Here is a 17,352-nt window from a genome sequence, read left to right as displayed (position 1 = left end):
GTGTGTGTGTGTTTCATCAAGAGAGAGATGGCTTGTAACTGCAGCAGGGCAGCTTAACAGGAATTTAAGAAATGCATGTTATTAAATAAATGAGCTGTGTTAGCCGTTTGTTCAAAGGGCTCAAGGCAACATGCATTAACATTGAATGAATGCACAGATTTGAAATCAAGTTCAACCATATAAATGGAACAAGCAAGTTTAAAGTGGAGACAGAATGACCTCTGACTGTGGTTTGAGTACCTCTAAAGGTTGTGTGTAAAAAAACAGTTGAATCTTCACTTGATGTCTGTAACAAAATTATAGTTTGTATAGTTTATAAAAGTTTGCAATTTTTTCCCCTTTTATGATAAACTTTGATGTTATTTTGTTTAAGCACATGTGGCAGCCTCTTGTGAATAAGTTCGGTAACTGACCACCACGGTAAACAAATTGTAAAAATAAAACTTACAGTTTATCAATCCAGCTTTCATTCTGGGAACTGACTTGTATGGTATTACTATCAGCTAGGATCATAACGCACCACAACAGCAAAGAACACGTTGAATAGTGAATCTTTACCTCCCTTTCTGCTATGTCTGTGAAACTTTAAAATAAAAATTATACCTGATGGCAAAGTTGATGGATGACCACACATTCAACTAAAATCTGCTGACAGATGTAACAGTATGTATAAGGTCCCTGTGACATATTTGTCCAGTTATGATAGACATGATAACCAACGAGGAGAGACATTGTACAGAATAATATTTATTAGGAAAAACTATACAGAAAGTATAAAAATAAAACAACTTAATGTTTGTATTTAGAACAAAAGGAAGATTATGACTTTTCCATCAGAGAGAATAATTTGCTAAAGAGGTGCTACTCAGTCGAATGCTACTGCGTCCACTTCTGCACTGTGGGATGGAGGTTCCTCACAGCTGCTCACTTTATTCCCTTCTGCGAGAGCTTTGAAATGCTGCAAAGAGAACAGAACCTTTGATTGCTTTCTGCAAGTATTTATAACAAAAGGCATGGGCTATAATGTGGGAAAATATGAAGATCGTTTTGGCAAGAGGAACAAAAAGCTGAGTATTATTTAAAAGGAGGAGGAGGAGTGCAGAAGTCTGAGGTGTTGAGTGGTCTAGTTCAGGAATCACAAAAAGACAGCTAATGGAATACAATAGGAATTGAAAATTAAAGGAATAATGTTATGTTCCAGTTAGACATGGCATTAAGGCAGGATATAAAATGCATTGGAGGTGGTTCAGATGAGGCTTGCTAGATTGATATTGAAATGAGTGTGTTGCCTTCTGAGGAAAGGTTGGACAGACTGGGTTTGTTTCCACTGGAGTTTAGAAGAGTGAGGAGTGACTTGATTGCAGGGTATAGATCCTGAACTGTCTTGACAAGGTAGACATGTAAGGGAGGTTACCACTTGTGGGTGAGTATAGAAGTAGGCGGCACTGATTTTAAATGAAATAAGGTTGCCCTTTCAGGACAAAGTTGAGAAGAATGATCTTCTCGCAGAGGGCTGTGCAACATTTGAAGACATTGCCTCAGGAGGAGGAGACAGGTGCATTGGATATTTAAGGTGGAGATAGATTTACTCTCATTAGGCAATGGAATCAAAGGTTACTGGGTGTAGCTCGGAATGTGGAATTTGAAACACAAACATATCAGTCACAAGCTAACTGAATGGTGGAGCAGACTCAATGGATTGAACTGCCTACTCCTAGTTCAAAAATAAAGAAAAAAAATGTTTCTAACTATTGCCTTTTCAGAGGTAAAGTGTAAATCAGAAAAAAAGCTGCATCTTTAACACATACTGGATGTACATTATTCCCAATAACCAACTTATTTTCAGTAAGTTACGGAGTTAGTAATTTCAACATTTCTTACAACACCAGAGTTTCTGGCATTTTCAACTGCTCTTGCTGAAGCAGTTGAAAAGCTACTTATTACAACTCTGCTGAATTAACATCATTGTGTTTGCCACAGCCACTGTGATCATTGTAGAACAGTGTCAGTGTCTTCAAGAGCCAAAGCACTGATACAACACAGTTACTGAAAGGGAACGTACAAGCATCACTTCAATTATACCTGTGTGTGTATTGTGTTCCACCCAGAATTTGCATTGCCACAGGTGCAGCCTATTTCTATAGAACCTTTCATGTTCTCATGATGCCCTATAGCAATTTTCAGCTAATTGAATACTGTTGAAGGTGCAATGTGGCAAAGGAGATGCAGGACTCTGTGCATGATAGAGTTGCACAAGCTGCAATTAAATTATTTCCACATCATTTTCTTTAGTCATCAAGTTACCATGGACATTCAGGACAACTCCCCTCCTTTTCTTTAAAATAGTGGCCATATGAATCTTTACATTTACATGTGCCATTGCTTTATATTTCATTTGAAAGGCAGCAGTGTAGTGTTCCCTCAGTACTGACACTCTGACAGTGCAGCACAGCTCCCTCAGTACTGGCTCTCCAATAGTGCAGTACATCTCCCTCAGTACTGACTCTCCGATAGTGCAGCACAACTCCCTCAGTACTGAACCTCCGACAGTGCAGCACAACTCCCTCAGTACTGACCCTCCAACAGTACAGCACAACTCCCTCAGTACTGACTCTCCAACAGTGCCATACAACTCCCTCAATACTGACCCTCGACAGTGCAGCACAACTCCCTCAGTACTGACCTTCGACAGTGCAGCACAACTCCCTCAGTACTGACTCTCCAACAGTGCCATACAACTCCCTCAGTACTGACCCTCCAACAGTGCCATACAACTCCCTCAGTACTGACCCTCCAACATTGCAGCACAACTCCCTTAGTACTGACCCTCCAACAGTACAGCACTCACTCAGTGTAATCTAAACCCACAATCCACTGTGGCAAGAGTGACACCCACTGAACCAGAGCTGCTGCCTTCATTTAGTATAAGCGTCTTCCACAGCAGATTGCAACTATTGCTGAAGATAGAAACAGGAAAGATGGTGGGAGCATTTACAAAATTGCTGTTTGTAGAAGAATCTACCAGGCATTGATTACAGCCTACTAGCTGAATCTGGCTCAGAGAAGAGACAGAGACCCAGATTTTTCAGACTCTATCCTAATGACTCTTACCTGTGAATTTTTGAACTCAGAGTAAAGGGTGAAAAGCACATGTAGGGACTGAATGCGGTCCTTATATACAGGAATATCGAGGATTGCTGTGGAAGGAAGCGGCAAAATAAGAAGTTTTGAAACAACAAAGACATACAGAATATTAGTATTAACAGTCTAGACTGGAGCCAGTTAAAGGGAATGTTTCAATAGAGATTTAGTTAATGAACTCATGAAGAACCACTGATTATTGCTCAGGTTGTAAGTTTGCTCGCTGAGCTGGTAGGTTTGTACTCAGACGTTTCGTCACCATGTTCGGTAATATCATCAGTGAGCCTCTGGTGAAGCGCTGGTGTTCTGTCCTGCTTTCTATTTGTGTGCCCTGGTCTGTTGAGGTGAGTGATATCATTTCTGGTTCTTTTTCTCAGAGGTTGGTAAATGGGGTCCAAATCGATGAGTTTATTGATGGAGTTCCAGTTTGAATGTCAGACCTCTAGGAATTCCGGTGGGTGTCTCTGTTTAGCCTGTCCTAGGATGGATGAGTTGTCCTTCATCTGTATGTAAGGATACCATTGATAGTTGGTTAGTTTTTGGTGGCTAGTTGGTGCTTTCGTATCCTGGTGGCTAGTTTTCTGCCCTTTTTGTCCAATGTAGCGTTTGTTACAATTCTTGCATGGTATTTTGTAAATGACATTTGTTTTGCTGGTTGTTCGATTCATCAGTAGCTGTTTCAGTGTAAAGGTAGGTTTATGGGATACCATGATGCCAACCCAACCAAATTCAATGCAAACTTTGGGTTCGCTACGTGGATGACACCTTTGTCATCACAAAACGGAAAAAATTTGAGGAAACCTACATCATCATCAACAACATCCTTACTGGCATAAATTTCACAGAAGAGGAGAACAACAACAGACTCCACTTCCTAGGTGTCACAGTGGAATGAACAATTAATGGAGAACTGCAATCCAGCGTCTACAGGAAAGCAACATACAGACCAGATACTTAACTATAGAAGCAATCATCCCAAAACCCACAAATGGAGCTGCATCGGGACATGATTTAAACGGGCCATGACACACTGCAGCACCCAGGAACGACAAACAGCAGAAGAAAAATACCTATACAGAATATTCAAGCAGATTGGGTACCCAATAAACACAGGCGAAAGTGAGGACTGCAGATGCTGGAGATCAGAGTGGAGAGTGTGGTGCTGGAAAAGCACAGCAGGTCAGGCAGCATCCGAGGAGCAGCAAAGTCAATGTTTCAGGCAAAAGCTTTTGATTCTGATTTTCCTGCTCCTCAGATGCTGCCTGACCGGCTGTGCTTTTCCAGCACCACACTCTGGATCCAATAAACATAGTCCGCCAATTCCAAAACAACAAGCCCAAACGAGTAGACACAACGTGGTAAAAACAATGATAGCAGATGCTGGAAACTAGATTCTGAATTAGAGTGGTGCTGGAAAAGCACAGCAGTTCAGGTAGCATCCCAGGAGCAGGAAAATCCCTCGGATGCTGCCTGAACTGCTGTGCTTTTCCATAACCACTCTAATCCAGAAAGTAGACACAACGTGCCTAGAGACTCTAGCCACATTACCCAACAAAGATATCTCGGAGATGACTGCCAGGCTACTCCGACCCCTTGGCATCATGGTAGCCCACAAACCTACTAACACACTGAAACAGCTACTGATGAACCTAAAGGAACCTGTATCAACAACTAGCAAAACAAATTCATATACAGAATACTTCGCAAGACTGTAACAAACATTACATCGGACAGACAGATAAACAACTAGCCACCAGGATACACAAGCACCAACCAGCCACCAAAAGATATGACCAACTATCACTGGTATCCATAGACACAGATGAAGAAGGACACCATTTTAACTGGGACAACATATCCATACTTGGACAAGCTGAACAGAGACACGCATGGGAATTCCTGGAGGCCTGGCATTCAAACCGGAACTCCATCATAAACACATTGATTTAGACTACATTTACCAACATCTGAGAAAAAGAACTGGAAATATCACCCACCTTAAGAGACCATGACACACAAATAGAAACTGGGACAGAACACCAGCGCTTCACCAGAGGATGATGTTACCTAGCATGGTGACAAAACATCTGAGAACAAATCTGCCAGCTCAGCGAGCAAACTTATAACTTGAACATCAACCTGAGCTACAAATCTTCTCAAAAAGAAAAAGAAATCGCACTGATGATTGGTTTTAATTAATAAGTATGCCCAGAATTAACAAAATATTCAGCATCTCTGTCTGCAGCTGTGGACAGCAAAACAGAGTTAATGATAATTGCTAACTCCACTTTTCTCACCACTGACACTGCTAGACCTGTTGAGTATTCCCAGCATTTTAACATTTTATTTTTGTTTTCCAACAACAGTCATGACGATCTCTATTGTTGGTTGGTGTTCTGGTGCAAAGATGTGGGTCTGAGCTCAATATAGTACAGTGCAGTGGGCTAGTGTTATTTCCACAACTTCACAATGACATTTTCTGTTCTCAGTTCTATGGTGATGGTTGAAACATACAGATTTTTTCTGCTTCTGTGTGTCAGATACTAGATCCTGCTGAGGGCCAGTTCCACAGGACTCTAAACTATCTATTCCTCACCAGCCACGTTAGTGGTCGAAACATGAGGCATGAAGGAAACATCACAGCCAAGTGTGAGCCTGAATGATCCCTACACACTATCTACTGGACAGTCAACAACATGTCAATCTGTTCCTGTCCCTTGCCTTGAGCTGCTGAGGCTGAGGAGATGGCCACTGTTATGCCTGAGGAGATGGTTCAACTGAAAGAAGCAGTTTTCTTAAATGGAAGATCGTACAGTGAACACAGCAGCTCATCTCCTCAGGCTGAATGATCACCCAGGTCTGATCAGAGATGGAAGAGAGTTCTGACATGCACTGTTTGGCAGGTGTTTCAAAGTTACCCAATGTACTATTAGCTTTTTACTTGCTGATTACTTAATGCTAACAGTTGTGCTTACCGCAGATCATGTCAATGTATTGGGTTAGCTCACAGTTGATATCTGCTGTAGGCAGGCTCACCTATGATGAAAGGAGTTATTTAATGTAGTCACCGAGAGAAATATTTCATGCTCACAATGCTAATAAAATGCATACGGTTGCAGCCTTAATCAGACTTACTAACCTTTCCTAGCAGTTCTTCAAACTCTGGTGGCCATTCTTGCATGAGAGCTTCAATATCAGGCATCGGCCTAAAAGGAAGAACAGGAACTTGCTTCAAGCCATAGCTACAAGCTGAGGGTTTATTCCCCTCTTCTCAAGGCTCTGATCACCTGATGAAGGAGCGTCGCTCCGAAAGCTAGTGTGCTTCCAATTAAACCTGTTGGACTATAACCTGGCATTGTGAGATTTTTAATTTTGTACACCCCAGTCCAACACCGGCATCTCCAAATCATATTCAAGATGAGCCAATGAATATCAATGGCTATTGAACCAAGCCTTGACATCATGTACTGCCCTTGCCCTTTCCACTGACAGTGATCAGGAGAAGGATCCCCGAGCTCATGCTCTCCCTAATTTAGTGTTGAAGACAAGTGCATAAAAGCTTACTGCTGAATTCAAAAAATTCAACATCGAGTGTGGGTTAGGAAAAATCTATTTGGGAAGCTTCCTGCTCAGTGCAGCTCAGTCATCAGTTAGACAAACATACCAAGCCACGAAAGGATATCCTGTAAACGTTCAAAGATGCAGCACAGAGAGATGGCTTCAGATACCACATCCGTGGTACCACAGCATGACTAAGTATTCATCGTCATTGCAACTGTGGAGGAAACTGAACACAACCATGCTGCTGTTTGGATCCTGAATATCTAGGGCAATGAAGCTAGCACTGGAGACAGGAAGGAGCACAAAAGGGAACATACATCACTCACTTGGTATAGTGAATATTGGCAGGTGGTTTGGAATGATGCAGTTCACTGATGCTGTCCATCCAGTTATCAAGAGCTTTCGGATTTTTCTCTGCATTCTCCAGGCTTTTCACCTTTAATTGCTGTTGTGCAAGACAGGAACAGTAACTTGACCACAAAAAGTACTTTGAAGCCTTTTATAGGTGTTGTGCCAGAATTTGAACCATAGACAGATTTCTCCATTTTGCTTTCCTCATCCACTCAGTCACAGATCTGTACCTCAAATTTAAAATGAACCATATGTGTTCAAATCCCTCCATTTCTTCAGCTCTCTCTTTCTCTTTAACACCGTCCAGCCCACAACACTGTGATACCTATGCTCCTCCAATTCTGGCACCGTGTGCACCCCATACTCCACCATTAAATGAAAAACTCCATCTTGCATGCAACTCGAAATTAATTCTTTCAAATCTGTCCCATATACCAACAGGAGGTTATTCAGTTAGATTATGACTGTTCTGTATCTTCGCTCCAAATATCTTTCTTTGTTCTTTAATTGTTAAAAGTCTTATCTAACAAAAAAAGTCAATCAATTCAGTTTTGAAATTTTTAACTGAGCCACAGCATCAATAGTTTTTTTGGAAGATTGCAATTCCTAGGTGCCTGTAATCAACAATACGTCAATGCTACAGTTCAATGCACTTTCTCCAGAAATGCCTCTACAGTATAATCTAGAATTAGGTGACTGGATACTATTCACAGTTTAAGCAGATGCACCGCAAACATTTCACACAATCGCCATTGCATTCTATGAATTCCTAGTGACAGCACTGAACTGCTTTTGGTGCTTGAGTTAATCAGTAATATTACTAGAGCACCAGCTCCCAGAAGAAGCTGCATCACCTCTATTAAACATCCAGCTCTTTACCGTGATACTGTGCTGTTTCGAATTTTCTGTCAGCCACAGTGACAGAACAGTCGGATCAGACTGCTTCGCACAAGGTTCATCCAATGGGATCAGGCCCAGGTTGTCAGGTTTCCCATCAGGGCGAGGTACCTGCAGGTCACATGGGAAATAACTCAGCAAATGGGAATTCAAAGTCATTTTTAAATTAATTTTTATGAGGTGCTGGTGTGCTGGAGGGGCTGAAATCTGTAAACAGTTTAATGTGCTGTAATATGCTGAGCTGTGTCTAATTGGACCAAGGTATTATGTGAGTATTATTCATCCTAATATCGGATCAGTGAATTAGGTTGTCAAGACCACTTCCTAGTTTGATATGTTTCTGCAGTATGTGGAACAGACAGTAATTCATCAGCACTGTTAAGAGATAAAAAGAATAATTACAAGTGTTTGAATAACAAACTAAAAACAAAATTAACTTCAGAAAAATAACAATGTAGAAAAGGAAACTGAATTGTGATAATATAAATATTTAATTTCTGAACCTTCAAAAAGGCATCAATATCACCCACTGAAGGAATGAAGTCTGGAATGAATGGCTTCAGCTTATGGTCCAGCTCAATGGATTGCGGAGTATATCTGTCACACACAAAGCCAAAAGCAGTCAAAAACACTTCTCTAGACTCGTTTAACAGCATTGATGCATTTAAGAGGCAAACTGTTTTTTAATTTGTTCTTTCATGGAATAAGGGTGTTGCTGACTGGGGAGCATTTATTACCCATCTTTAATTATTCTCAAGAAGGCAATAGTGTTATAAGTACAAAGAATTACATAAAATACATACAGCAAGGAAACAGAACATTTAGCCCAATTAGTCTGTACAGGTCTTTACATTCCATCGAATTACCTTCAAATATATTCATTTTCTCTCAGCCTTCTCAGCAAATCTTTTAATTCCCTGCTGGGATTTATAAGTCACTGAGGTAGATATGGAGAAAATATTTCCATGAGGAGAATCCAAAATCAGAGGCCAACCATCTATTTGATTCAGTATTGGATTTATGAGTCACCTTGGATTGTTGGTTGGTCACTGGTTTTGGATTTCCTGGTGGAAGTATTTTCTCTGCAGGTTATGTATGTACTGTGCAGGTAAACAGTGCCTCAGCAACTCACCAAACTTACTTTAGCAGCAGCTTCCAAATCCTCAGCAACTGCCACCCAGAAGGACAGGAGCAGCAAATGTCTAGGAACACCACCACCTGCAAGGTCCCCTCCATGCCACACACTATCCTGACTTAGAATTACATCAACATTTTTTGACTGTTGCTAGGTTAGAATCCTGAAATCTCCTTCCTAACAACACTGCAGGTTTCCTCAGGCCCCAAAAACCGCAGTGGTTTGAGAAGGCAACTCAACATTAACTTTCTACGGCAATTAGAGATGGGCAATAGAGGCTGGCCTAGCTATTAACGCGCACACCCCATGAAAATATTAAGAGACAAGTGCATATTGTACAGGAAGATAATGAGTTGAGTAAACTGTGCTGGTGCACAAATACATGTTGTACAGGTACAGAATGAGTTAGAAAGGGTTATGAACATAAAGTGGGAAAAAGGCATTTTTGAAGTTTTCAGTCAGCTGTGATTACATTAAATGGGGAGCCAGCTCAAAAGGCTGATTGGCCTACTCCTCTTGCAATGTATGCATCTCAGCAGCAATCAGTGGATCCTTCTGCCTCACACCTCAGGGAAAATTGAGGCAGGTGAGAATGTAAACTGGAGGATACTGTTGCTAAAGTTCTGCCATAGGAGATTCTCTAAAACAATCGCTAGAATATAAAAGCACCATAGAACAACAGGAATGTGGATGACTCCTAACTGCTCTCTGAAATGACATGGCAAGTCACTCAGTGCAAATGCATCCAGCGACGGTCAACAAATACTGTCCTTGCCAGTGGCATCCCCATCCCATGAAAAACAAAATCTACTTGAAACAAATTATTCGTGACTTTTACCTGGTGATATACTGGAACAGTTCCTTTATCTCATTGGAAGTGGGAAGATGCTCATAATCTGCAGGATCATATGCACTGAAAGAGACAGAACATTATAAATTATGGGTAGTGAGTCAGTACCTGATTCTAATAACAATAATTAGATCTGACATTAAACTAATTCTGTACATGGTACCACAGAAAATAATATGAGGAAAATCTCTAAATAGTGAGATAAGAGAGAGTCTGTTAAAAGACAAAACTCAGAAAACTCAAGGACTTAAGAATTAAGATCTCATTAAAATCCTTTTATCTTTAAAAAGCTTACCTTTTTAAAGATAAAAGTAAAAAGAATCTTAGTATTTCATGTCTCATCTTGCAACTAATGTTTCTTATTTTGGCATAAATATACTGTCTGTTGTGTGAGAAGAGTACGTGCTCATACCATTTATGCACCTAGTACAGGGATACACAGCAACAAAGCTCTCTGTTCAACTTCTGGGTAATGCTCAGGTTCCCCTCGACCACAATGCAACGAAAGCACACAGTGTGAATGGGATCAGCTCATGGTATGATCAACGCCGATGAGCCCAAAGGCATTATTTTGTGTGAAAAATAAAAGCTACGAATAAATTGGTCATTTTAAATGAGTTAACAATGATGTTAAATCAAAAAATCAGACTAGAAAACATTGGCAAATGTGCCAGAGACATGGAGAGCAATGAATTACTTTCTCTGCATTTCCTGTGAAATTGTAAACAGGTTCAAAAGAATTGCCTGACTGAAAACACTGACTGTGGACTTGGAATATCAATCTCAAAATCTTGCCACTTACAGCTTCAGACATCAAGAGCTCTACAGAAAAACCTTAGTGGTCTCCAAAGATACTAATTGAGTACAATTGTTGACTGCATATAGTGAGTACTTTCTAGTGGCATGATTTGCCTACAGTACACATTGGTTGATAAAAATCATAAGTAGTTTTAGCAATTGAACAATTCCTGCAATTGTGAAGTGTGAATAGCCAATTATAACAGGCTTTGTCTCAAGTGAGGGAGCATTAAAAAGTTAATATTCTAATCTAGAAAGCTAGATGGTGAATGTGAGAACCAGAGCTTAAACTTTAGACAGTTTATAAAATTTTATTTATGGAAATGTACATTACAAACATATGTTTCCTAAACCAGTGGCAGTTTCAATCTGCACCAATATATTTGTTTGACTAAATCAAATAACCTAATTAACAAAAGAAAAGAAGGCTTCTTACAGAATTCAGAATGATGTGATTCGTGTCTGATTTAAAAGCGCGTGCAAGAGGAATAAAGCCTTACTCTTCCTGCAACAGCTCAATACTCGATGTTGACAATGACCAAGCCATCAGGCTGAGTTCTCTGGCTTTCATTTCCACTCAGCTTGATTTGACTCACCCTTCTGGTGGTGCTCCATGCTCCTCATCATCATCATCAGATTCTGTGTCATCTGAATCCTCATCCTCCTCCTCATCTTCATTCTCCACAAACCCCTGCTGCATGGCCTTTGATCCTTTCTTCTTCTCCTGTTGAATAGTTGCAAAAAACTGCCCATCTTTAAGTCGTAACTTTAGCTTATTGAGCTTTTCCCCTTGTTGCTAAGCTTGCTGCTACTTTATTTCCATCTATGAGAAAAAACTCTTAATGTTCCCTCTCCTAGACGTATTGTCTCTTTCTGGAAATTTTATAGGAGTTGCTGACTTTGGTACTCTGCCTGATGCTTACAACAAGAATCTGGACTCTAAGAGTTACAGGTGAGGCTGATCCTGTTCCCACGCATAAATTAGGACCTCATGACTGTGGTGGTCCCTGACTCTGATCCATGAGGCCTGGGTGCAAGTCCCACCTGCTCCTGCGGGGTGTAATGATGTCTCTGAGCAGGTTCAGTAGAAAATATTGCACAAGGGTCTCAGGGCTCCTGTAATGTTATGGTTGTGTCCCTAGTTCTAGAATAGGAGGCTTGGATTCAAGTCCTATCTGATCCAGAGATGTGTCATAACATTTCTGAACAGGTTGTTCATAAGAAATTAAAAATTAATAAGATTCTTTGGGTTCCTGTGGCACATTAGTAATGTCCCTACCTCTGGGCCAGGAGAACCAGGTTTAAATCTCACCTCCTCCAGAGGTGTGTAAAATTATCTCTGAACAGGTTGATGAGAAAATATAAATAGATTAGTAAAAATGGGATGTCCACATTCAAGTCCCACTTGTGCCAGAAGTGTATCAGAATATGCTTGCACAGATCAATTCAAAATAGGGGCTTTTGATGTGCAGAGGTAGTTGTCTTACTCCTGAGCCAGGAGGCTTGAGTTCAACTCCCACCTGCTCCAGAAGTGTGTTATAACACATTCTGAAGAAGGGCCTGTGCCCGAAACGTCGAATCTCCTGTTCCCTGGATGCTGCCTGACCTGCTGTGCTGTTCCAGCAATAAAGTTTCAACTTTGATCTCCAGCATCTGCAGACCTCACTTTCTCCTATAACACATTTAAACAGGCTGATTAAAAATATCGCAGCATTCTAAATGAACTTAACAAGATGGACCTTGTCCTTCTTAAATAAAAATCTCCAGGAGGCCTGGGGTCAATTCCTATCTGCTCCAGAAGTATGTATAACATCACTGTACGGATTGACTAGCAAATATCTACTCAAAGGCCTGTGGACAGTGTACAGGAGCAGGAACCTTGGCTGACTGCCTCTTTTCTAACTGTCAACTATTATAAAATCAATATCTTTGTAGTTATAATACGTGCTGTGCAAGCCAGCAGCCTGTGTAATTTGCATCATAAGCACAAGATGTTCCACTGCTAATCACATTTAAAACTCTCTTGGAGTGTTTCTATCAGTTAATCAAAACAATTTAAGGGTCACTGAACAGCAATTCAACAGTCAGTTCAAGTCAGTGAGTGAGTGCAAAAGTCTGTAAAGGTGACTCAATGGTGCTGAACTGCTATTGAAATTGGATTCATGCACTTAGGGCAAAGGCCAGTCCATGAGCTTTAGGGTTCTGCTCAAAGCAGCTCAAAAGCTGGAACTGCACCAATGATTCTGGAGTGCAGCTATGTTTGACCAGAGAGATGCAGTCTCAGGAGAAGAGGTTAAGCTTCTAAGAGCCGAGCAATTATTGGCAGTAGTACAGTCCTGCATTTAGATGCTAGACAATAGTCTGGTCAATATAATGGATGACATTTCAGGTCAGCTCAGCTGGCAAAGATGACCAGTAAGGTGGGGACAAGGAGCAAATCTGACAGAGATCTGGAAAAAGAGTGCCTTTCGGTTAAGGATCGTACCTGTGAAATTTAGGTGGGGTTGAGCGGCTGTTGGTTGGGACCAAACCAGCTTTAAAAGAGAGGTGTTGAAATTCTTCTGAGTGAGATAGAGTTCTAAAAGAAATTTTGTGACACAGAGATCACGCTCAACTGGGTGGGTTACTGAGATATTTGTAGGATTTGTTTTGGCTGAACATGCTGGGTCATGTGTATGGTATAAAAAATATTTTACCAGTTTCCACATTAATTCATGTTTACTTCACATTAATTCTGGATTATAGATAAATTGTGTACACATAACTATATGTTGTAAAATGTATTACATTTACTTGTATAATTTAGTAATGTTGATTTGTTTAAAAACCATTGAATCTTGTGGTATATTTTCTAAGCAAATACATGGGATTTCAAACTTTATCTACTTTAAACAAAATCTCTACCAGGTAATTGCACAAATTTGGCAGTTTTATCTAGGACTTTTGCACAAAAATTAGCCCAATGAGATTATATCAATTAGTACCAACTGAACATGGATCCAATTCAAAACCTTTTTGCTCCTTAGAGCTCAGCTCTGGTTTGGACCATCTGCCTCCTACTAAGTTATCTTTACATGAACCTGTGATCAATTGACATCAATTAAAATCTGAGAAGAACCAGGCACAATGTTAACTTATACCTCTCTGAAAAGGGCACAAAAAGCTCCAATTGAGACAAGGTCGTTCAGCTTGTGGAGCTCTCCCTTTTATTGTTCATGGACAGGATCTCAGCTTGCTGCTGAGCCCATACCCATTCTCTGCAGTGGAATACTATTTACTTGAGGACCTTGATCTACTTCCTTCTTCAGTGACCTGCAATTGCACCTATTGATCATTTTCAGATGTGAGTGTCAGCAGATTTGTTTGCAAATGGCTAGGTTTAAATATTTATAATAACTACATACACGCAGCATTTTCTAGGAAAAATGAATGGTGATCCAGAACAGGAAACCTGGCTGATTGGTATCCTTTGGGTTAGAGAAACCCTTCCACTGTTACACCTGAAACAAATCATCCCAGGGCAGGGACTAGTGGACAGCATGGATTAGGTCAAGGTCTGAAACAGTCAATTGCTCGGTGAATTTACAATGAACCATTTCAATGCTAGTGGACAGAGAAACTGGAAGAATTTCCAGCTGGTCAGACACTTTGAGTACCAGTGGTAGTAATCAGCTTTAATCTGTTACATTCCTATCTGGAGCCTGTCAAATCCTTGAGGGAGGAGACTTCTGGAATGTATACAGAGGATCCAAGCGACGCATCATAAGAAATTGCAAAATTCTGAAGCCTGCTCGATTGCTTGATCAGATCAAGAGAATAATCTTCCCAAAGGTTTTTGTTGAACTTGGTGACAGATTATCGACTCCCGCTACTCCCAGGAGCTGGCATCACTAGCAGTGATCATGTAATACATTTTGTTGAGACATCCTGCATTCAAGATCCTGACAGCTTCTTTAATTCATCCTTTTTATATGTTCTATATATAAATGGGGGCTTTACTAAGTAGCAAACAGAACTTCAAAAACTTCAGTCATCAGCTAATGTAAATGGCTGCTCATGCAAAGATGCATTAACCTCAGCAGTGAACAAAGACTCTCAATTACATTTTTACAATCTATCCAATTGCATTCTTATTCTATATTTATCAGTGTTGTAATTTCTTGAGTGATGACTGGGACAAGTCCACTACCTTTGTGGAATGCCTGTATTTTCATATTCTGTGAAAAGCCAGAATTTGCCTAACTTGCCACAGATATTAAATACTCAGGGTGCAGAAACACATAGCTCTCTGGCTGTTAAGACCCTCAAGTCACTAAACTGGAGAAAGACAACACATAAATTTAGGTAAATCTTCCCGAGAGGAGGTAAAGATCATTGAACACTGCCTTCAGTTGGGTCAGGTAACACTGCATTGCCACAGGGTCAGAGGACAGAAATTGTGTGAGAATTCCTATCACAATTCCATTATGATTTCCAGCACAGAATGATACAGTCCAATTAACCATTTCACTGCATGCTGCTCCCTCCAGGTATAGCCTTTCAAATTTGAACTGATGATCTTATTGCTGTTTTTTAATTTAATTTTGGCTTCTTGGCCACTATTTCCAACACCATGCTGTACTGACTTTCTGATTTTAGCCCTTCAATGAGGTTTCTTCACTTTAAAAACATTCATACACCCAAATCCAAGTCAGTAGGGTTAAGCACATGTAAAGGAATGTGTATGCTGTCCAACCTGTGCTAACAGCAGCATACGCAGAGATTTGAGCCCTGCCTGGGTGACATTACCTTCAAGTCACACCTTTCCCTTGTGTAGTGTTGGTGTAACGCTGTGGAAAATGCAGAGCCCTTGGTAGTTGTGGAGAATGTATGCATTACCTCAGTGGACGTTATCTTACTGTTCTCCTCCTCATACTCATCACTGCTGTTATCTGCCATGAGTCTGGTCTGGGAACGGTTTGACCTGAGACCAGCTAGAAGTAGAGAAAATTAAATTTCAGAAAATCTTTAGAGTTTAGTCTTAATGAAAACTGGCTACAAAGGTGCAGCAGGCTCATATTATGAGATACATGGGTAAATAACGTTTTTATTTCTGCCGTGGCTCAGGCATAGAAATTTCAATATTGTTATTAAACAGTGTGACTTTAAGAAGAAAGGGATATATTTACGAATGCTGTGCGATTAGTGAGACTGAGTGGACACCCATCTTCTCATCCAAATTAGTAACTTATTCTTATGCACAACTGAACACAGTCAAATGGTTGTGATATAAATTCTGTTCATACTTCTTTGCAGGCCTCAGCAGCTCATTCCAGTGAGTCAGAGCACTCTTTGCTAACTAATATATTTTAAAGATGAGCTGTATGTTCAAATAAATCCATTAACAGTTCACTACAGATTTGTGGTAAAATACCAAGGGTTACTTGGAGGAGGACAATCTATCTTTCCAGCATAACTCTTTCTAATGCAATGATTGCAGGATCTGTGAAACACATTTAAGTACTGAATTCCAGTTGAAGTCCCGAGAGGGAGGAGCAGACAGTGACTGGGTACTGACAGTGGCAGGGCCATGCATTCCGAAATAGCAACTGGAGCCGAGTATAAAATACCTGTTTAGGTTGAACAGTTATTCTCTTTAATGAAACATTATATTTTGGTTACTCAGTGACCAGAGGGGTGGCACAGTGGTTAGCATGGCTGCCTCACAGTGGCAGGCACCCAGGTGCAATTCCAGCGTCTGGTGACTGTTCGGACTTTGCACGTTTTCCCCATGTCTGCATGGGTTTCCTCTAGTTGTTCCAGTTTCCTCCTATAGTCCAAAGATGTGCAGGTTAGGTGAATTGGCCATGCTAAATTGCTTCTCAGTTGTCAGGGATGATCAGGCAAGGTGGATTATCTATGGTAAATGTGGAGTATGGGGATAGGGTGGACAGGCTGGATCTGGGTGGACTGCTGTTTGGAGGGTCAGGGCAGACCTGAAGGGCTGAATGGCCTCTTTACACACAAAGGATTCAATGACTCTAAGTCAAAACAGGAAGCTGTCAAGTTCGATGCCTAGTAGGTGCTGAGTTAGCAGGTGTTCTGTCAGGAACAGTAAGGGAAGCTGAAGTGGGATGTGGTCTCCCTGGCAAAAAAACACTCTGCAGTCTTTTGTGTCTGGACCACTAACTAGCGATTCCTGTTCAAGTAACTGTGTGCAGGAGATTGAGTGAGAATGGAATTTGGCTCCTGTTTTACCTCCTGCTGTGAATTAGCAGCATTCTCACATTACAATAGCTATTTGGGTAATGAACTGAAGAGCACTCTGTCCCTGGAACTGTACCTCCTTCAGGAGTCACTGCTCTCACAAAAGGAGGGACAAACATGAGAGATTATATCAAGAGATATATACAGGTGATCGTGGCCAAACATTGGAAGCAAACACGTCAGGTGGAAACACATTACAATCAACATGAAGAGCGTCATTGGTATCTTCTGATGTGCCTTTATCTCTGATAATTTCTGTCATCAACCACATCCACTGTAGTTTTGTCAAGATATGTTACATCATACAAGTCTATGCATTATTTTTCATATGATACTGTCTGCAAATGATAACATGCACCTTCCTCTATCTATC

General features: G+C 40.7%; 1 protein-coding gene across 2 annotated transcripts; it reads right to left on the bottom strand.

Moving 5' to 3' along the window:
* Positions 1-729: 729 nt before the first annotated feature.
* On the bottom strand, positions 730-15,701 carry ift46 (intraflagellar transport 46 homolog (Chlamydomonas)). Of its 2 annotated transcripts, XM_043677722.1 has the most exons (10): positions 15,612-15,701; positions 11,330-11,457; positions 9,924-9,998; positions 8,454-8,547; positions 7,933-8,061; positions 7,029-7,147; positions 6,281-6,347; positions 6,117-6,177; positions 3,112-3,197; positions 730-958 (listed from the first exon to the last, which is right to left on the bottom strand). In XM_043677722.1, exons 1-10 carry the CDS (start codon positions 15,669-15,671, stop codon positions 866-868), a joined length of 912 nt encoding a protein of 303 aa, XP_043533657.1. In that variant the 5' UTR covers positions 15,672-15,701; the 3' UTR covers positions 730-865. The 2 variants fall into 2 exon arrangements, with proteins under 2 accessions (XP_043533657.1, XP_043533658.1); XM_043677723.1 differs by lacking the exon at positions 3,112-3,197 and having other exon boundaries at positions 837-958.
* Between the last annotated feature and the right edge of the window lie 1,651 nt (positions 15,702-17,352).

Source organism: Chiloscyllium plagiosum, chromosome 36, assembly GCF_004010195.1.
Source record: "Chiloscyllium plagiosum isolate BGI_BamShark_2017 chromosome 36, ASM401019v2, whole genome shotgun sequence".
NCBI lineage: Eukaryota > Metazoa > Chordata > Chondrichthyes > Orectolobiformes > Hemiscylliidae > Chiloscyllium > Chiloscyllium plagiosum.
Note: the sequence above shows the minus strand (reverse complement) of the source record. Positions and strands in the feature narration are given on the sequence as shown.

Coding starts and splice junctions, on each gene's coding strand:
- ift46 (XM_043677722.1), bottom strand. CDS start 15,671: ATGGCAGATAACAGCAGTGATGAGTATGAGGAGGAGAACAGTAAGATA. Junction 6,178..6,280: donor TTGAAGAACTGCTAGGAAAG/GTTAGTAAGTCT, acceptor CTTTCATCATAG/GTGAGCCTGCCTACAGCAGA. Junction 3,198..6,116: donor ATACATTGACATGATCTGCG/GTAAGCACAACT, acceptor TTCCTTCCACAG/CAATCCTCGATATTCCTGTA.